General features: G+C 41.9%; 1 protein-coding gene across 1 annotated transcript in view; it reads left to right on the top strand.

Moving 5' to 3' along the window:
- LOC132590554 (von Willebrand factor A domain-containing protein 3B-like) overlaps window positions 1-21,893 on the top strand; it is a 77,696-nt gene that overhangs the window by 45,149 nt on the left and 10,654 nt on the right. The window contains exons 19-26 of the mRNA XM_060263486.1: window positions 630-669; window positions 763-919; window positions 4,825-4,943; window positions 10,768-10,818; window positions 12,049-12,268; window positions 19,175-19,292; window positions 20,855-20,979; window positions 21,083-21,220. Coding sequence (XP_060119469.1) covers window positions 630-669; window positions 763-919; window positions 4,825-4,943; window positions 10,768-10,818; window positions 12,049-12,268; window positions 19,175-19,292; window positions 20,855-20,979; window positions 21,083-21,220 — 968 coding nt within the window. The remainder of the gene's footprint in view (window positions 1-629; window positions 670-762; window positions 920-4,824; window positions 4,944-10,767; window positions 10,819-12,048; window positions 12,269-19,174; window positions 19,293-20,854; window positions 20,980-21,082; window positions 21,221-21,893) is intronic.

Here is a 21,893-nt window from a genome sequence, read left to right as displayed (position 1 = left end):
CTGGCTGGCTGTTGGCAGTGGGGGACCATGAGAATGCTAGCATTTTGTATTGTACTCCAGGTCTTATCCATAAGGACACTAATAAGGACTGGAGGCAAGTCATGTGTGATAGCCACTGCCTTGTGTGAAAAAGGTGGAGCTGGGGGAAGGGGTCCAGTTAGTTTAGCAATCTTCCATGCCCTCGGGAGCAGCCAATATTAGTACTGTTGGTCTCCAGTTCTGTCTGTTTTGGTGAACTCCTCAAGGGTGCAGAGCAAAGGCCCAGCATTAATCCACCCACCCCAGAAGCCTACTGGTCTCTTCCCAGCATTGTTGTAACTAAATGTGGATCTTGAGACTTGGAAGGTTGTAATTCTATTTATAATGGCACTGTTAGTTTTGGCAATAGCCAGGTTGGATCCTGCCAGTTTAACCCTCTCAGTGCCTTCCCAATTCATACCAAACTTTTCAATTTCTTCCATCTACATGTATGTCATTCACAAACCAGTTTGTTTTTTATTGTCCCATTTCTCCTGGGACTTGTATCTCCAGAATTTGATGTTCTTGACTGCCCTACATTACAGCCCCAAACATGCAAACCTATGTAACTTTCTTCTAACTTTCTTAATTTCAAAATGTCTCCCATGCAGAGCTGAAGACTCAAAAGCCTGAGAAAAGAAAGGATAGAGAGTAAGTACATATATGATAAAAAAACCTGATTTTTAAAGATTGAATGTCTTATTGTCTCTCATTACACTGCACTCTCTCTCTCTTTTTATAAAGCCCTTTAGATAACCCTTCAGTTCAGTGGCTGAAGACTCATGGTTTGGTTGCTAGGCGACTCACCATAATGGATGCCTTAGCTCCAACAGCTGTTCCTCGCACAGCAAAATACATTCCAATTCTAGACAAACACGTTGTTTCAAGAGTATTTGATGACGTAAGTCTATTTTTTAAAATGCTGTTTCTGGGAAAATTTCAAATCAGCAACTGTTTTTAGATGCAAGTATCAAATGACTGGCTATTTTTTCCTGGCGTAGAACATATCATGTACAACCAGCATTGAGCCACTTATTCTTCCATTTTGTAAAAGCAGTGCTTTTTGTGTGGGTGAGCATGAGGGTTACAAACTTCAGTTTGTGGAGTTCCTGGTGACTGGGAGTGGTGCCTGAGGAGGGCAGAGCATTGGGGCAATAGGGAACTCTGTAGCGATGTAATGGCACAATCTGCCCTCCAAAGCTACTATTTCTGGAGTCTGAGGATTAATTGTAATTCTGGGAGAACTCAAGTCCACACCTGGAGGCTGGCAATCTAGTGTATGTCTAGAAGAACTTCCACCAGATTTCTTCAGTGGTGACAATATTTTCTCAGTACTGTTTCTGCCATATTTGCTGTTGGGTTTTGTGCCATTTCCCCTCTTCACATGGGTGATCCCAGTCAGCTGAGGGTTAATTAATCAATTAGATGAGGGTTTATTGAAGGTTAACAAAGCCTATAGGAGTACAGATATTAATAGGCAAACATTTTTGCGAGCATTGCTGAAAATCTGTTGAAGGGATGAGATGCTTTTTGATGCTCTTGACCATATTTGTGAAATATAGGAAGTAGTTTTTGGCTCTGTCTGATGTGCATAAGTATACATGGTAGTCATAGTAAAATGATCACTGCCTGAGAAAATTGAATAGAAGCTGCTTCTTATAGGAAGGAGTGTTCAGCCTTGTGTTTCTTGTCTTCTCCACCCTTATTTGCCAGTAGGTGTCACTATGCAGCCGCTAAGTATTTGAAAACTGCTTGTGGGTGGTGGTCACTAGCGTTACATGCTATGTCATTGAACAAAGTCGGAGTCCAGTTGCACCTTTAAGACCAACAAAGTTTTATTGAGAATGTAAGCTTTTGTGTGCTAAAAGCATACTTCAGCAGACGATAGTCTGATGTCTGAATGGAGAATGTAATAGTCTGAATGGAGAATGTGCTTCATCAGAATAGTCTGGTGAAGTGTGCTTTTAGCGCACAAAAGCTTACATTCTCAATAAAACTTTGTTGGTCTTAAAGTTGCTACAGAACTCCAGCTTTGTTCTGTTGCTTCAGACCAACACAGCTGCCCACCAGGATCTATGCTATGTCATTGCTATGTTACAAAATACAGAGTTGAGTCACTGGGAAAGGACATTGGACTCTATTGGATCACTGTGTTTGCATATGCTTGACAATGTTCTGTGTAAACCACAACAGCAAAAGACATGCTGAATGCTGTAAAGCCCGGGCTGTACAAAAACAGATAATCAAAGCTCAATACCTCACTTGAAACTAGCTCAGGGGGTAAACAGCCTTTTATAATTAAAGAGCAAAGGTTTATCAATGAGCCAGTTTGAAAAAGCCTATTTGCATTTAACTGAATCTGCAGAACTCATCTGATCAGTGACACAAAGTTCAAAAGCCTGAACATAGGTTGTTGTGAATCCTTTGTTAGGAAGTGGCACACATGATGTGTCACAATAAATCTAATGTACTCCGGAGCACCCTACCTGACTGTATTAGTGCACTGGCATAAATCTGTGCATGGCTTGCACTTTGATTACTTGACCTCTTTTTGTAATACATCTCTAAAAAACCCTTTAGCCCCATAAAATCTTTGCCTGCCATTCCTCTCTAGCATTATTATTAGGGTTATTCTAGCATCCTAACTGTTCCTCCAATGCACCTTAACTTAAAGATTTCATTTTTATAGAGTCATATTTCATTCTATACTGACCTATTTTTGGCTCTAGAGCCACAGGTTGCATACCCCTTAGCTAGCATTTATTTTCTCAGGGTTTTTAATCCCCTGTGGCATTAAGCAATGTATTCCATGTCATAGACCAGAAATAATTTCCCACAATTATGGATGGCTTAATGTTGAATTCGACTTTTGTTTAGTCTTTCCAATTAACCCTTGCATCTCCTGCTGAGATTAACCCCTAGTTAAGTACCAGAGTTCATCCAGCCTATTTGCAGGTGGCAAAAGAAGAGGGCAGGAGTGCAAGGCTCCTCATTGGCCAGTTGAGACCAACTAGATTGAATCCAGCAGTTCGCTTCCAATAGGTAAAGAATCTTCCATTGGACAATGATTCCTCATATGGCATTCAAAGAATGGAAGGAGTTGTTCTTCAGTGAAACTTTGTTTACTAGATGTTTTATGCTATCTGGATTTTTTAAAAAACTGCTTTGACTCTCAGTGAGAAAGACAGGCTGTAACTAAATGAAATCAACAATAGGTGCTGTAATCCCAGGAATCAATTATTCTGGGATCAGAAGGGTCTGCAGAGGAAGGGAAAAGTGTGGAAGATCTGTGCTTATTGCATAATTGCTCTCTAGATCCATCCCAGTGTGATTAGATTTCTAATTAATTAGATTTCTAATTAATTGGGGGAGGGATGAGATGAGAGTTTATTTACATTGGTAATATAGCTTATTTATACCTTACTCTAAATCCAGGTGGACAGGCATGTTGGTCTGAAGCAGCAGAACAAAGACTGAATTCAGTGACACTTTCAAGACAAACAAAATGTATTCAAGGGACTAGGAATAAGACCTGTTGTGAAGAAAAATACAACAGGCTCTAGAAAGAGGCTCTGGGCAAGTGCCATCTCATCCTTGCTGTCTCCCTCCCCACCCAAGTGAAGGCATTTATTCTGCCCCCCACCTCCAGGGGAGCTGATGTCTGTCATCTGGAGAGCAATTGTAATTCTGAGCAATCTCCAGCCCTCACTTGGAGATTGGCAACAGTGGTCCCAAGGAGGAAATGAGTGGTTTGGAGGGTGGATTCTATGCAATTGTACCTGTCTGAAGTCCCACCCCCTCTGCAGGCTCCACCCCTCAAATCTCCAGGAATTTTCCAACCTGGAGTTGGCAACTGCTCAGTCACACTGGCTGTCACAGGAGCAAGCAGCCAGACCTAGTTAAGTCATGCCAACCAGGTGGCATCAAGTCACCCAAAGGGTGCTGCCAAGCCTAGGGTAGCCAACCTTTCAGGCGGAGCCTGAAGATCTCCTGGGATCACAACTGAATTTCAGACAACAGATCTCTCTCCCCCTGGAGAAAATAACTGCTTTGGAGGATGGACTGTGTGCCATTCTATTTACCTGAGGCCTCTCCCTTTACTGAAAGAAGCAGCCTTGGTTGCCTAGCAACAGCCTCTGGCTAGGTGTGAGGCTGAGGGGAGGAGGGAGAGAGTGACAGGCCTCTGAGGAAAAGCTCTCAACAGGGCAAAACCCTGCCACCTAGTTACATTATGACAGTGGTGGCTCCCTGGCTATTTCTGTGGCCTTCAGAGGCTGCGTGTGCTGGGAGGCCATCTCTGTGGGCCATGGATAGGGCAGCAGAGGTCTTACTGGCAATGCCTTTTGTGAGGCCAGTTGACAGAGAGGACACAGAGATGAGTTGGAGATGTGTCTGTCACCTGAAGTAAGACTGTTTTTGTAGTTTGTCCAATATTCCCTGGCCTGCAGTAGGAAGGGGCAGGGGAGTCAGCCAATGGAAGGCCAGACGCTCTGACTGAGCCGTTATGGGCCATTGGTTTATGGAGTGCATGAAATGCACCCCTAAGCCAATGGGAGAGCTCCATTTGGCCACCTCCATTATATATAAGATAAGCTTTTGTGTGGGGGCACACTTCACTATCTGAAGAAGTGTGCTTGCACACAAAACCTTATACCTTGAATAAAACTTTGTTGGTCTTAAAGGTGCCACTGGACTCAAACTTTGTTATACCTTACTTTTGTGAATCTTCAGACTTCCCATGTCTGGTCTTATCATTTGGTCTCAAATACTGCAATGTTTTGAAGTCTTTGTTCCTTTGTGCTGCAGGTTTTCCCCTTTGCCCATATGAGCAATGATATGAAGTGTGTGACATTGATTAATCCTCAGGCAGTAGATCTTGATGCCTACAAGAAGAGGCTGCTGGAAGCAATAAAAACATATGAAAGGCAAGTCTGTTCAGCAGAAATTTCCCATATAGCAAGTTGGATTCAACTTGGATATCTAACCACTTGAACTTTTTGCGCAGTAACCCGCATGTGACTTGACACTGCCCCCGACCCCACATGCCTGGTAACAGTAGGAAGGGAAATGTTGGCTGCATATTGTACATGCCTCATTCATCTTGTGCTAGTGTTGTAGATTAATATAGGGCAGTGGCATTTTCGAAGTGCTCCATGTTGGTGGACATTGAGTTTGTGTCTTGAGAGCAATTGCTGTCTTTAATGTACCATTTCCCTCTCCTCCACAAACTTAAGCCTGCATGCCTGCAAAATCATTATCTTCCCAGTACAATTGCTCCAGGGCATATACATGCAGATGTTTGTATGCCACCTGCAAGATGGTGCTATCCTTTCTTTGCCACTGCTGCTGGTACTTGTGAGAGATGAAAACATGTTGTAAAGCTGCTTTCATTAAACCCCTTCCATTAAATTGTACTGGAATTCTGCTATGGGCTACTAAGCCTTCACCTGCTTTGTCATTTGGCTGAGATTCCTCAAGAATTTGTTGTAACATGCAGTAGATTTTGAGGCAGTTGCTGCTGATAAAAGCTTTATTCTGAGAAATACTTCCATTGCAAAATATCAACATTTTCTTGCCAGATTCAAAGCAATGCTTACGTTATCTTCAGATGTATTTTGGAAGCAACCCCTTCAAAAAAAAAACTCCAACAGAACCCAGACATGTTAGAAAACCATGCCAATTAGCTACTTAATTATATAGGTCAACAGTATTTTCTCAAGAACTTGAAGTTCCTTTAAACTCACCAGGAGTTTCCTCATAAGGAAACCAGTTGTAACTGACAATCTACCTGAAGCAGTGGTAGGGGGGAGCTCCCCTGGATATTGATTTGGAATTAGCTCACCTCCAAACAAGTTATTTTGGGCTCAATTCAATTCAGCTTGGGGCTGGATTATTTCATCTTGACCCCATTCGGATCTAAGGCTGTTTTGGGACTACTTGCCCCAACGTCTCTGCAGCTCTCTCCCATTTGCCCAAACTTACCCAAATGGTTTGTGGTGGGACCTCACAATAGGAAGGAGGTCTCTGAGAGGTCTCCATCAGACTTTCAACAATGGAACAGTGTCCTGAGCATAGGATTAGTGAACAATGTTGTTCTTATGGGTCATGATGTTGAAGTAGGTTCATCAAGTTCTAGGAGTTCTTCATATCCTGTGAATCATTGCGGTGGGGGGGGCACCTCCAGTCTCAAACTAGAATCACATTTTGAAAGGGTTGCTATTTTCCCATCTGACCATTCCAAACTAAAATATATCCAAGCCAAGTTTCAATATGGAGCCGTTTGTAAATGACCAAGTACTAACTAAATTTTTCACTCTCGAGCATCTGTTCTATCTCATCTTTTGTGCCATGAATGCTGCATTAACATATTGAGGAATTGAATTTGCAAGGGTTGTGGCACAGCTTTCTGAATTGCGATTGGTTACAAATGTATTTGACACTTGCTAAATTGCACAATTTGTCTTTGCATGCAAACAGCTTTAACAACAACAGTTTAAAAAGCGATTGCATGACATTAACTTCTCTTCTGAAGATTAATACTCTAAATGTTATTAGCATGAAATCCTGATGAAGCCAGAGGGGATAATAGTAATCATGTCATGCCTTCTACAAGGAGAAGGTTTCTTCTCTGCAGTGAGTGAGAGACACCCCCCTCCCAGTCCTGAGTGCTGAAGCTGTGAAGAATTATGAAAATAATTGCAGGCGTAGAAAAATGAGCAAGGGGCAAACAGACAGACAGAAATAAATATCCTAGCAAACAGATTTCATGCTTGTGAATAAACTAAGAGGTCCTTCACATGTGACAGACACATTATCCTGGGGACGGGCTTTGTTTTACCCTGAAAGGCACAAATGCCTCTGGCTTGCTGTGGTTGCTCTGGCCCTACACTGCCAGAGAGATACAGCTGCAGTTCAGGGAAGGATGAATTAGTCCAAGGTTGCTGCCAGCTTCCATCAGGCTGTTGCACCTGAGGACTCTGGCACTTGCTTGCAGTTATTTACATGAACGGGCACCTTCTGCAGGTCTCACTTATCAGTATCTGATACTGGAAGCCCCAGGGAATGATGGGGGACCTGTTCTGCTTGTTGCTGCAACTGTTGAAATTGGTTGGATTTTATTAATGAAATACTGATTTGCTGTCAGAATGATGATGCCTTATTAACATCCTGCTAATGGTAGTTGAACATTTTAGTAGCATGTGTTTTGTGTAGTTTAATTTGTGGGGTTTTTTTAAAAATGTCATACAAATATTGTTATAGCCAATGACTTTAAAAACAACAACAAACATTTGTTCTTTCCGTAACCTTTGGGTTCAAATTCTTGTCAGGTTTGTCTGTAGTTTGTATGGTCACTCTACAGCAGGTAGGGTTGCCATTCCCCAGGTGGGGGCAGGGGATCCCCCAGTTTGGAGGCTCTTCCCCCACTTCAGGGTCATCAGAAAACACTGGGGGGGGGAGTAAATGTCTGCTGGGCACTCCATTATTCCCTATGGAGACTGATTCCCATAGGGCAGGGATGGCCAATGGTAGCTCTCCAGATGTTTTTTGTCTACAACTCCCATAAGCCCCAGCCATTGGCCATGCTACCTGGAGCTGATGGGAGAGGTAGCCAAAAAACATCTGGAGAGCTACCGTTGGCCACCCCTGCCATACGGTATAATGGAGAATTGATCCGTGGGTATCTGTGGCTCTTAGGGGGGGCCTGTTTTTTGAGGTGGAGGCACCAAATTTGCAGTATAGCATCTGATGCCTCTCCTCAAAACACTTTCCAAATTTCAAAAGGATTGGACTAGGGTGTCCAATTCTATAACCCCCAAAAGAAGCTATCCCTATCCTTCACTATTTCAAATCGAGGGAAGGCATTTAAAAGGAGCACAGTCCCTTTAAATGTGATAGCCAGAACTCCCTTTGGAGTTCAAATATGCTTGTCACAACCTTGCTTCTGGCTCCACCCCCAAAGTCTCCTGGCTTCACCCCCAAAGTCCCCAGACATTACTTGAACTGAACTTGGCAACCCTAACAGCAAGGGTGTCAAATGTCTACCCCGTGGACCAGAACTGGCCCACCAAGGACTTTAATCAGCCCCCTGGGGCTTTTTCTCCACCCTCCTATCCCTCCTGTCCTCACAGTTTGAATTTCTGAGGCTGACAAAGTTTCCTGCTCTTTCAGTAAACTTTCAGCTTCTCTTATGTTTTTATGTTCTTTTCTGCTTTATCTTTGCAGGCTGGAGCAGGAAGCAAATCTGCAAGGAAAACATGGAATGGATTTTTCCATCAAGATCTCTGTGCCCAGATAGATAGGGTTCAGAGACCTTAATGGAAAATCCATTCCACATTTTCCTTGCACCTTTGTCTGTGCTGCAATGTGTTTCAGTGTTCCTATCTAGACAGCTGAAGCTTGTGCTTCCTGGAGTTGTATGCTTGCAAATAAAGGGTTGATGCTTTCAGCCAGCTTGTCTCTGCTCAGTGGACCTGACCTAGTGAGTTTCTAACCTGGGAACTCACAGTCAAAGGAGGATATTACACTGGAGAGCCATTGCCAATTTGAGTAGACCCTGGGGGAGGGAGAGAAGCTTGCAATGCCTTTACATTGTTTTCCCAGGCTCTGAGCATTTTATATTTTTAGTTCCTGCTGTGATCCTTGTGCTTTTTCTTGATGTTTTATTTTTTAAATTGCATTTTCAAATCCCACTATTCCCCCACTTTTCCATTTGAACAAAATATCGCAAGAGTTTTAAGCATGTTTGTATTTTAAATTAAAAATATCTTTAATTTTGTTTGTGTCTTTTATAAAGTGTATATCTCTGCTACCTCACATTGCATTTTATGACTCACATGGCCCAGCCCCACAAAGTCCCATTTGTGTCAGATCTGACCCCCCTGGTCTATAGGCTCAATCAAGTGAAAGCTAATCACAGCTAACACCCATTTTAATTAGCTAAGTATTCCAGTTCCATAGATATAAAAGTTTAATTGTAGATAATATTTTCCATAGTTCCATAGATATCGAAAGTGTTTAATTGTAGATATCATCTTCTGGATTATGGTTATTGTTTTCTAGTGTGAAGAATGTGTTTCTGTGGAAGGATAGTCAGATGTTCATTTAAGGGTAAACAAATTAGGTCGGGAAAGCTACATTCAAATTATGTGTGGTGTGTTAGACAAAAACGCTCTGATATTATCTTTTGCTTTCACGACATTTGCATTCCCCATTTGTAGGCTGTGGACCAAACTAGACAGCATGGTGGGAGGTCCATAACTGGATCTTTAAAATGCTGTTTTGGATTTTGACCTGGTCTGGATTTGGTCCACATTAAAAAAAAGTTTTAAGTCTTTCCCTGCCAGTAATTTTGCTGATCTAAATTTGTTCCTCCTGCTGCTGTTAGTTTTCACAGAAGGGGAAAAAAAAGATGCCTGTCCTGACCTTTGAAGGGCAATAGCAATACAGAGGACAGTTTCAGTGCAGTTGCACTGAGGGGAGTATGAAACCTCCCCCCAAGCAGTCGAATAGACCCCCTGCATGACTTCTGTTAGCATTTCAATGGCACAGAGAAGATCTGTTTGGGGATCTCAGCATTTCATCTGTTTGGACCCCATGTAACAGAAATATGAATGCCAAACCAGAATGGTGGGCAGTCTAAGAGGCAGCTCAAGTTATACCTAAGCAACAAGCTCTTCAGACTAAGGAACAAGTCCGCATTGGCAGGTTGCTAGGATCAGGTAGAATCCTACTTGCCTTCTGGTGTCACCAGATTCCGTCTAAGTAGGTAGCTGACCCCTTCTGGCCATATATAGTGGTGATGCTGCAGTGCAGAAAAAGAAGTCCTGCAACTTGTCCCTTCAGTGTGTAGACATAAGATAACCTGCTGCATTCCAGTGCCTTACAATGAGTCCCATACCCGGAACCCCTTTAATCTGGTGTAGTGCAGAGTCTTGCAGTCTTAAAGTCTTAACAGCACAATCTTAACTACGTTCCTTGAACCTCCTTCAGGTTGTATACCTGAGGGTATGCAAGATTTGAGGCTCCAAAAGATACACAAGCGAAGATACAAAGAAAATATGAGTGGATAAAGTAGTTTACATTTCTTTTCAATGGTATAGGGCAGGGGTGTGGAACAGTGGCTCTCCAGATGTTTTTTGCCTACAACTCCTATCAGCCTCAGCAAGCATGGCCTATGGCTGGGGCTAATGGAAGTTGTAGGCAAAAAACATCTGGAGAGCCACTGTTCCCCACCCCTGGTAAAGGGCTTCCATAAACTTATTATATGTACACTGTCTTGGATCCTATACTTATGTATGAAGCTTGTATGTTACGGATATACCTGCAGGCTATAGTCCTTCCTCAGGTGTACGGTAGGCTTTGAAACAAGCCATTGCATAACATGACTGAAACAACAGTAATCTTTGGTAACATTTACTTATTTATAATACTGTGTTCTGGATGGGAAACTCTTGTAGGCAGCAGTGAGTATTTGCTTCTTATTGTCACTGATCCTGAATGGATTATGTTGCTACTGTGAATGAAATGATCATGTTGCTACTATGAGAGATTTTTATTTCACCTTTCTTTTCAAATGATAATTTGAATTTCATAACTGTTGACTAGGAACAGAGTTTAACACTTCACCCTCTTGGAATACAACTTATCACAGTCACCTGCATGACATTATGCTCCATTTTATTTAGTTGATATTTAGCTACCCAGTTTCACATGGACTGATATAAGAAACTGTTGTATTTTTGTTAACAGGCGCCTTGATCTGATTGTTTGGAGAGCATTGTCTCAGGAGGAAAGAGACAAGTAAGGATGTTCATTTCTAGCTTTACAGCCCAGGAATTAATTTTTACGAGATAGATAGAATGGGATCCAGAGGTGCTCAGTGTCTTCTGAAATGTATCCTACTAGTATTTAAAAGATCTCCAGTTAAAAAGATCAAATAATAGATGATGGTAAAGACGTCTACTAGAGGCCCTAGAAAGCTGCTCTCAATCAAAGTAGACAATACTGACCCTGGCGGACCCTGGCTTCGTATAAGGCAGCTTCATGTGGCTATTGATGAAATAACAAACAGATGCTGTTTTTACGTCTGCAAGATGGAACTTTTAATAAACCTCATTCAGTTGAGTAGGGCTGCCACAGTAGATGGTATTGGGAAAGTGTGGAGTGTTGCAGTAGGAATCAGCTTCTTCAGGCTTCTCTGTACTCTGGGAGTTCCACGTCTGGATCACAGTGTTTTTGTTAAATTCACTAGCCATGCAGGAATCCAGTTCAGATGAGGACCCCACAATAAGAGGCTTTTAAGCCTTCTCCATTCTCCCAATCAAAAATATACCCAGGAAAGTACTATTTTTCCCATTGAGAAAATGCACACTCATCTGATACCAGTACATGGTCCCCCCCCCTCCACAATTGTTTTTCTCTGAGTCATTTTTATTGGGAAAATGGAGCAGGGGGGCAGCTTAAAAGCCCCTTCCCCTTGTGCTGTGAGTGCTCTGTTTGTGAAACTCCTAGTATGTCATACAGTTAGGGCCTCACCAGAAAACCTTGGTCTGCTTACTTTCTCTCAGCCTACCTTAACTAGTGAAAATAAGATGAAGTGAGAGAATCATGTATGTATGTTGCCCTTTGGGAGAAGAGAGGGATAGCACTGTAATAGATACAGCCAGAATACCTTTAGTTTGAATACAAAGGTTCCCAGTGCCTATCATGGCAATTGATACATCTGTCATCAAAAGATTTTTCTTACCATATTCTCAGAATTATGTGGAGTGAATCTGTTGCCAGTTTTCATTGCAGGTCCTCTATGGTTTTAACAGCTGCAAAACAGTCAAAATTTGTCTGGTGAAGCTTACCCTACCACTGTGTTTCCATGTCAGGAAATCTAGCATATGTGAAAGGTTCAGGACCTTAAAAAAAGAAGAAAGTGGCAAGCTATTCCTACTCCCCCCCCCCCCATTGCGTGTACCTAGTAGCTATTGATCACAGTATTGACAGTGATGCAGAATTAGAACTTACTTGTTTCTTTTTAAGGTATGGACAGGACCATCCAGTCTCATACATGGAAAACAAGGAAACTTTGCTGCAGGCTTTAGAAAAACTGAAATGGCCCATCACCTACGAAGATGTGACGTTGCTGGAGGATGAGATTCTGACTGGGCTGACATATATAGAGCAGGCCTCTGAACTTCAGCAAGCTTCCAAAGAGGAAGCTCAGAAAATATGCCGATTTCATCTTTGTCACAGTAAAGAGGTAGGTATCTTTAGCAGTGAGGGAAAAAACCTTTCCTTTTGATAAAGGTCCAGTACGCAGAATTTATTTCGAATCTTGGTAGGTTTTGTTAGGCATGCGAACATAACTCAGGTGCATACGTAATGTGTCTTAAAATATAGGGCAAAAGCTGACATTTCTGTGAGCAGCAACATTATTGCAATATTGCTGTTGAAAAAGAACAGCAGAGAAAGATGGGACGCTGAAGCCCCCCCCCCCCCTCAGTGTATAGACAGTTGGTTATGCAGACTTACTTACTTGTTTAACTTTTCTCAGCATTTAAATATGACTGAGTTTGTTTAAACTGTGGTTTTTGCAACAAACTCTGACTAACCTGCTCATCATAAATGTCCCAGTTCATCTGCTTCTTGCTTCTCTCCCATCAATGAGGACATCTTTTCTATACTGTGGTCTTTGTGGTCAGGAGGTCATAATGTGCTACTCAGCAAACTGCATTTTGTGAATTCATGTTGCAGGAAACCACAATGAATACAATCTGAGCAAGAAACCAAGTACAAAGATGGGTTTGTTTGTTTATTTATACATTCAGGTTTTTTAACCTTCCCTTCCTTGCACAGCAGGGCTCAGAGCAGGGTGCATCATAATATATAATTAAAAAACATAACTTTACAATATTAAAATAATCATTCCATCTACAATAGTGCTCAATAATATCAGATCAAAGCATCACAGGTGGTTACTGTTGAGGTAGGTGAGAGGGAACAGAACCATAAGAGGAAGGACAGTGCTCTTTATTATCACTATCCCTGCCCATATGCCTTGTGGAACATCTCTGTCTTACAGGCCCTGCAGAATTATTGGAAATCCCTTTGGTATTGCCTGTATTTAAAATAGCACAAGTAACTGGGATTTGATCATGGTGGATCATGGCATCTAAATACAACTTAGACGTGAAAGTATCCAGACAGCATCTTAACCTGTCAGTTAAATGAAGAATGCTAAAGACCAAATTAAGGATTAGTTTACTGATTCCCCCCCCCCCTTTTCTATATGGGTGCATATTTGCTTTGTATCACATGTAGGGCAGCATGCAGCCCATACATTAGGTACCACAAGAATGGTGGCTTCTTCAGATATATATAAGGGGATAAGCCATTGTTCTTTGGCACTTGTAAACATTGCAGATATATGTGTTTCCTTAAGCCTGTGTAAATCTGGCGGGTAAGGAAAACGTAACATATCTAGCAGTCCTTAGTTCATCTTTAAATAGTGTTCATTTGATGGCAGTGGGCAATTTTGAGATGGAGAAGCCATGCTTTCTGTGTTTGATTGACTGATGTAATCTGTAATTGGAATGGGCAGTTAATAAATGAAAACTTTTGCCTAGCAGGATTATGCTAAACCAACCATTCAATCAGAGAAACAAAGAAATTATTGAAAGGACGGTTATTAAAATGCTAATAAAGCTTTTTAAAATAGAGGTGCTTGACAAGCATAACAGAAAGACATTATCTTTTGAGAAATGGACAGGCAGATTTTCAACTGTCCATTTCCCCTAAATCATACAAAAGAAAAGTCTTTCTTCTTTCTTTCTTTCTTTCTTTCTTTCTTTCTTTCTTTCTTTCTTTCTTTCTTTCTTTCTTTCTTTCTTTCTTTCTTTCTTTCTTTCTTTCTTTCTTTCTTTCTTTCTTTCTTTCTTTCTTTCTTTCTTTCTTTCTTTCTTTCTTTCTTTCTTTCTTTCTTTCTTTCTTTCTTTCTTTCTTTCTTTCTTTCTTTCTTTCTTTCTTTCCCAATTAAACAAAGTGTGTATAGATTAGAACTGGAAGTCCTCTGTGTCTCTGAACTTAAAAAGTTTTTAAATTCCAAGAGTGAGAACTTCCATCCTGTCATAGACACATCTATTCACAAGAATAGTTCAGTGATGAGACATTACCAAAGAAGTGTCCATGCAATTGCAGGATTAATAATCTGAAACACTAATGATCCAACACTTACACAACATAACATGTGAAGAAGACATTGGAACTTAACTATTAGGATTTCTTTAGGGTGTTTATGGGCAAAACTTGCTCTTTGACAAAGGCTTTATAAAGGTGACTAATGGAAGGATCTAGAGTGATGTTGAGAGTTAAACTTTATATCAATGAAATTGAGTTTTTCAGTAGTGTATTAACATTATGACATTAATTATGGACAAAATTAGGTGCATTTAAATATATTCATGGGGATCCTGTAGAAATCTACTACTGCACAAATAACAATGAATTGCTTAAGACAATGAGCACTGTTTGCAGAGGCAGTAGCTGGTTTCTAGTTCTGTTGTAACATTGCCATATACCTAATTCTCAATTAAGAATCTGCAGATAGTTAAACTGGAGGTTGGGTGAGCAGATAAAGCAGACCTTTCTACAAATCTGAAAATTTCCTGACATCTGAATTTTTTAAAAAAACACACATTGGGGGTTAAAACTCTCCAAAATGATAACAGCGGACCTTGTAGTTTTAAGAAACACCCTCAATGGCTGTTGCTAGATAACCACAACAGTATTGCCAGCCTAGCCTTGATATCTCTCAGTAAACGGTAGGGGAGGGAACAGGGCCCTTTCCAGGGATATTTTGGTCTTTGTGGAAGGACTTATGAGGACTAGGCCTGGCAGCAAACACTACACAACTTGCTACCATGGTACTTGCATGACTCACTCTGGTCTGATTGCCTGCTTCTGTGATGTAGTGGTTAGAGTTTCAGACTAGAATCTGTGAGACCCAGTTTCAAATCCCACTCTGCCATGGTAGTTCATAGGCTGAGGCTGAGCCAGCCACTCTCTTCTAGCCTAACCTACTTCACAGGGGTTTTGTGAGGATAAAGTGGGAGAGAGGAGAATGATGTTAGCTATTTTGAGTCCTCATTGTGGAGAAAGGCAGGATATAAATGGAAGTAAAGAAATAGTTAATCTAACTGAAGTTGAAGGGCAGATAAAAGATTGGTGGGTAGGGAAGAGAGAAGAACCAGGGAAAGGGTATGGGGGTTGGCAGATGGAGGGAAAGAGGAAGTAATGTGAGGATGGGGATACATGGGAAACTGAGGTGCCTCTGCACATCCTTGTGGGTTCCCTATCGTACAACTAGGACTGTGGAGGGCACCTAACAACTCGGCAATCATTTTCCTGGGTAGAAGCTGCCAGGAGGAGGGAAAGAGAGAGAGAGATAAAGAAGGGGGTAGATAAAGGTAAGTGGACAGAGAAGGAGAAAAGTGGACAGGAAAGAGAAGGAAGCAGAAAAGAGGGGAGAGGCAATGGGGGCTTTCTGGGAAGGGAAGGAAGGAATTGTAAGGGAGGGGGAAATGAAACCCCCCCGCAAGGCCTTGTGGTCACCTACTTGGGCCATTCTAAGTTTACTGAAGTCAATGGGCTTAGAATGGAATAACTCTGTTTAGAATTGCTCTGTAATTTTCTGATTTGGAAGATACAAGTGTAACATCAGGGTAGCTCACTACAAGTGGTGCTGGAACTACAACCTCTGGGACCATTTCAAAATTCTCTGAGATTATGGAATTGATAGATGTATAGAATTTAATTACTTGGGACAATATGTGTTGGTTGTTATTTGGTTTAGAAGTTTATAATATGAATAACTGAACAACCATGAACATTTCAAGGGAAAGGCAGAATATTGCTATTTCAAATAAATACTTTTTTTGCTCTTTTCTATACGCTGTTTAATTTATATATATTCAGTTAAGAAGGTAACTGGTCATTCATCTTTCCCTGACATCATTTTATACTTCAACTTAGCAGCTGTCAAAATATTTTTAGGTTTTGCTGGCTCATGCTGCATATTTGATGTGCTGTTGTCTGACCACACCACTGATGTGATTAGTGCTGTGCAATCACTTATCCTAAGACAACCTGCTTTAGAAGTCTAATCAGAGCACCAGTAATTGCTAATCTGCAACTGTAATGCTTTAAGAGTGAGTGACAGAAATGCAAATTGCCTTCAAAACTGCATTGAGCTCATGGAAATGAAATGTTTCTGATGATCGCTAGGCTTTTCTGTTTGATTTCACTTTCCTAAATGAATGAACACACACATAATCTTCCACCTGATATTTGTTATGGAAAAAACAATTTAAAAAAACAGGCAGAAGGGGGTAATTTCAGTTGTAAATTAAAATAGACATGTTTTCTTAATCCTTCTTAAAGCCATTTTTTAAAAATTGCTAACTGAATCCCTTTACTGCCATTTATAGAGATACAGTAATAATTTATTAATGTCCTTGATGCATGAGCTTAGAATAGTGTGTGTTACCAGCAAGTTCAAGAGTTGTATTATCGGAGCTTTGTGTGGTGGAATAAGGACAAAGAGAAAAGCAAACTCTGACATGTGTGCTGAACAAGGGGATGCTGGACCATTTTGGCATGCTGTGCCAGCTCTTGGCCTAAGCAACTGAGGCAAACTACTCAGCCGCTGGACTGGTGTTGTGGGAGAAGGCAGTGGGCATGGCTTATGCCCATCATCACTTCCTAGACATGTGTGGACACCAACTGAGTCTAATAGAAGCCCTTGAAGTACTGGCAACGCTACTGTGGCACAACCACAGTGACCAAGTATACCATGTCTTTCCCCACTGTTATTTTCCAACACATGAAAAATGTTCACCCATAAATGTTGCTTTCTTTCAGTGCTTGGGTCAAAACTTCCTCTACTTCTGTTGTACAGCCAGATTGCTATAGTGTATGTGGATAACTGTGACAGTTGCTTGTTATCTAAAGACCAGATCCTGAAGCACTGATTCCAGTTGTACCCTTTTTTGTCTGTTGCAGAGATGGTCCTCCCCATGGAGTGCTTTCTTTTAGCACTATGCTTTGCCCCCCAAGGTCGGAATAAAGAGTCAGACACAATGCATTGGTATAATAACTGGGCCACTTTTTTAAACATCATAATAAACGGCAAGGGCACCCAACCAGCGGCCTGGCCAGGGCTAGGGGTCACCAAGACTGCTCCCCTGCCATTAACGGGCGAGAGACTCAGCCCCCCAGCCAGAGCTGTATAACTCGGCTCCTGCCAGGCAGGCCCAGCAGGGAGGCACGCACCAGAGGGCCCAACCCAGACGCACATCTCGACGGAAGGCACCCTCTAGTCGAGCCTCCAGGACAGTCTGCATTCTTCACACCCTGGGTCACCAAACCCCAAGGTTGATCATGCCAGACCCCTAATTCTCCAAAAGGGGGATGATTCATAGTCCTCCCCTAGCCGCATAGTGCCCTAACCCCCAAAAATTTGCCAACTAAAGTGACCGCCTATTTAACAGCACCTCCCGATAGCCAAATCCACAATCCACTGAACTGCTATGTAGGGTAGGCAAAAAACACACCCCAGCAACTGCCAATCAGCTGGAGCGCAAAAAATTCTTACCCGGCCCCCCAAATGAGGCAACCAGCAATCACCTACATAACAGACAGGATGGGTGGGAGGGCCGATCATCCGCAGGACTGACACTGAAGAGCGGAGGTCTGGCTGTTAAGACAGCCAGGCCCCACCCACAACATTGCACGCCCGAACGGGCGAGTTCTCCTCCCTCCTCCCAAGGCGGCAAACCAGGCTGAAGCAGCCTAGCAGTGTTGCCGCAGGCTGCAAGCCTCAGATTGTGGCCCACTGAAAAATGCCAGCCTTTTATGAAAGGAATTCCTAGTGATGGAGGAATGCACTGCACAATGGAGGACCAGACCACAATAAAGAATATGTTTCACAGCACAATGGAAAAGAATTTAGTACAAGCAGAACCAACGTTTAGAATCTAAGCTTTTGGCCCTTTCTCAAGTACTTTGGAAGAGGACAAAATATATCTTTCAGCCTTCATCATTTGCCTTTCTGGAAGGCAGAAATAAGTATGGCAATTGCAGATTTTGGGTTGGATCCTATGGATTTGTTCTGTTAATGGTAGCATTTTCCAAGAGCCTCTTGCATTGGGGAAGGCACTTTGTTCCAGGGAAAGATGCTACTGTCAGTAGGATGAATCCATCAGATCCAACCCTTTGGTCCAAACTAGATTTCAGGGGAAAGTAGAAGGTATGGCTTAGGCTAGGAAGATTTTCTAGTACCCATTCATTTTAGCAATACAGAAAATGAAATATTCTGATTACACTTTATACTTTGAATCCTGGGATTTTATAATTAAGGAGAAATAATGCTTAGCATTTAATTTCAGGTGTTCCAAACAGTCCAGACATTAGTTCAGTGATGACTAATCAGTGTTGATAAAGAGTTTGAATGAACACTACATCTTTTTTTTATTTGTTTTGTTCCCACATATATTCTGTATCTGCTTTGTTCTTGAGTATTTGTATTGGGGTCTTCCTGATTATAAATAAAATTTAATTAAAAAAAAAAGAAATCGAATGAGCTGTAGAATAGTTCCTTTAAAAAAAAAAGTGATCTGGCTGTAAAAATCAGTTCCCTTTTCAAGCTAGATTTATTTGCTCACTCATCAGTAGTTTCTTTTGAGAAACTTGATCGGCATTCTCCAGGGCAGATACAACATTTTAAAAGTATCTCTGCAATAAATGCCTTCAATCCCACATTTAGCACATCTGTCCCAATACTGTCCTCTAAGAATGGCAGTGACTCTCCAAGGTCCTTCAGAGGTCCTTCCCAGTCCTGTTGCCTCAGATCCTCGTATAAAAACATTGAACTTGGAGCCTTCTGCATGCAAAACACCTGCTCCTCTGTCACTGGAGCCCCAGTTAACCAGTAATTCATTTTGAAAGCTGAAAAGAGTTGGTGTTCTTTAACAATACCTAAAATGTGCGAGACACATATTTCTTAAGGTGTAAATATTTGGTTGTACCCCCACTAATATACCCTTTCTTTTCTACTGATGCTGTTGATTTGAAAGTTATCCTAGCAATGAAAACAACTGTCCTTTCACAGATACTACAGAAATTTCGACCGAGGCCACAGGTAAAGAAGCAAAAAGGAAAAACTTTTGACACTCTCCGAGGTCGAAAGGTCATTGCCAGATCAGAAAGCACAGGATTTTATCATCCAGGTAAATATTGTATGTGTGGTATGTGTGGTAAGCAGAAATGTAGTCTAGAGTTCTGTCATAAAACCATTTATGGTCTAAGGACCTAGTCTCAAGACCTGAGATACGTCTTCAACTGATTTGAGTGGAAAGCCCCAACTAGTGTGCTTGCACTAAGTGAACAACAATGACATCAGCTCATTTCCTAGCAGCCCTTTCCCTTGCCTGTGACTTGGAAAAACTGTTGCTTTGCTTGGGGGTGCGAGGAGAGAGAAGCCAGGGAAAAGGTGAGTGACACAGAGGGAGAATAGCATGCATGCAGGCCTGAGGGAGCTGGCAAGTTCTGAAAGTTGTCATGAATGAGCATTACTTGCAGATTTGGAAACCAAGGCTTGAGATTGTGACACAAATTGACTGTATTAGGACGTCCCTGGGGTGGACAGCTTTGCTGTGCCATTGACCCCTTAAACATCTACTGCAAAACAGAAAGTTACAGAAACCTAGTTAAAAGTACATTGGAGTGAAGTTATTTTCCATCCCTTAATGGCTGAAACTTCCATGCCTGCCCCATTAGATTGCTTGCTGTTGTTATCCACATGACACTGAGATTTCTGGAGTCCACCAGCGTTAGTATAGCCTCTACACTGTAGAGGTTGCTAGCACTGAAATGCCAAACTTGCCTCTAAACCTGGTTACATGGGCGTTTACCTGATTTTACACACATTTCAGAGGGTGGATGGCAGTGCTGGCCCAAATGTCTAGAATCTTCACATCAGAAAGAAAACGTGTGTAGTATTTTGAAACAATTTTGAACACAGAAAACTTTTTTGTTTGTCTTGCAAGTCCTTGCAGTGTGAATGTGGGAAAGGGAAGCAGTGCATGGATTTGTTAGTATAGGAGCATAATTTGCGTTAAGGGCAGGGTCTGAGGCTTGGCAATTGTGTGTAATACAGAAATCTTGAGTTTTACTATTGGAATGCCTGCCTAGACTCTACTTTTTGTTTCTGAATTTAAAATACTGCTTTCACACTTCCAAGCATTTTCACATGATAGGCAGCTCAGCCTTGAGGTTGGCTTGTGCAGATTGTAGAGATAGGCAACCCACTGCTGTAGTAAGTCTTCACAAGCCTCTCATACCATATTTAGAAGGCAAAAATAGATAGACAAATTCATTGCAGTACTAGTTTCCCAATGTTAGTATAACATTGTGGGACTCTGGTTTTTAATAAATAATGGATACAGAATTTGAAGTAGATTAACCTTTTGTTGCAACAGGTGGTACAGCCAGGGTTATGAACATATGAATCTTCTTTGTAGTGAATCACAACACTGGTCTAGGTTCTGGTGGATCTCTGACAGACAGCCCTTTTCAAGATCTAAGATTCTGGTCTTTTTCTGGATAGTTAGTTACCTGAGATCCTTGTAACTGGGGATACAAGAGATTGAATCTAGGATTTATAAAGCACGCCATCTATTGGTTAGCTTCTTGCAGAATTTGTGTTAAAGGACATTTAGATTCCTTTCATAATCTGTAAAATATAAGCTTGTGATCTGACTAACAGATTTCCCCTATTTCTTTGTTTTAGGGACAGTGCTAAGGAGCATCACTTCTTCTTATGCACTTATTGATTTTGCAGATGGGGAGACTGAGATTGTACCACTGAAGTTCATTTTGCCAGTAGGAGGAGCACTGCCTTGCCCACCTTTGCAGGTAACTGATCATTAATATTACTTGAGAGTTTGGATCATCATCAGTTAGAGAGTTTTGCATTTAAAAAGGATGGGCTTAACCTAGTTCTTCTTTGGTTCTGCAGGTTGGTGACTATGTACTTACCCGAATAAGGAAACAGTCTGGAGAGGAGTATTATGTGCCAGGTATTGTCATAGCAACACCTAATAGAGCTGAAGCTGAGGATAAACTCTTCACAGTTTTGAAATACAACAACAAGAAGGTAAGTAGAGAGGGAGGCAGTTTGGTTGTCATGGTGTGGGGCACCCAAATAATTACCAGCTGCCACACTGGCAAGAGAAACAACTGGGCATTAGGGTTCAATGGCATTTTCTGGCAGCTGGTGGGAGGGTTGTGGGGGCAGCATCCTGGGAGAAAAAACTAAAAAGGAAAATAAGCCCTTCTCTACTTGCAGAAAGTTATTGCCATAGAGTAAGTTTCTGAGTAGCTCTAAGAATCTCCAGGAACTCTATGGCAAGAATTTCCTGTAAGTAGACAAGGTCTTATTTTACTTCTATCTCCTGTCAGCACAGTGGCGGTGGGCAACAGGGAATCCCTGCCTCCACAAGGGGCTTGGCAGCCCTACTGGAAGTTCCTCAGCAGGTGTGTGTGTGGGGGGGGGGGTGGGGGGAAGGTTCCTGAGGATTTCAGAGAGGAATGGCCACCTGCTGCCAGGGAGAAAGGTGGTGAGTCTCCATTGTGTCTCAGTCCAAGAGACCTGCAGAGCTGTTTTCCCTCTTGAGGCCTCTCTCCTGGAGTCTCCTATATCTTCTCTCTTGCATGGCTCATCCTTTGCATTAGGGAGCAGAACTTATGGTTGCCAGTCTCCAGGTGAGGACTGAAGATCCCCTGGAATTACAAGTGATCTCCAGACCATAGAGATCAGTTCCCCTGTA

Source organism: Heteronotia binoei, unplaced genomic scaffold (assembly GCF_032191835.1).
Source record: "Heteronotia binoei isolate CCM8104 ecotype False Entrance Well unplaced genomic scaffold, APGP_CSIRO_Hbin_v1 ptg000294l, whole genome shotgun sequence".
Classification (NCBI taxonomy): Eukaryota; Metazoa; Chordata; class Lepidosauria; order Squamata; family Gekkonidae; genus Heteronotia; species Heteronotia binoei.
The sequence above is the reverse complement of the archived record's forward strand: the minus strand, read 5'-3'. Positions and strand labels throughout refer to the sequence as shown.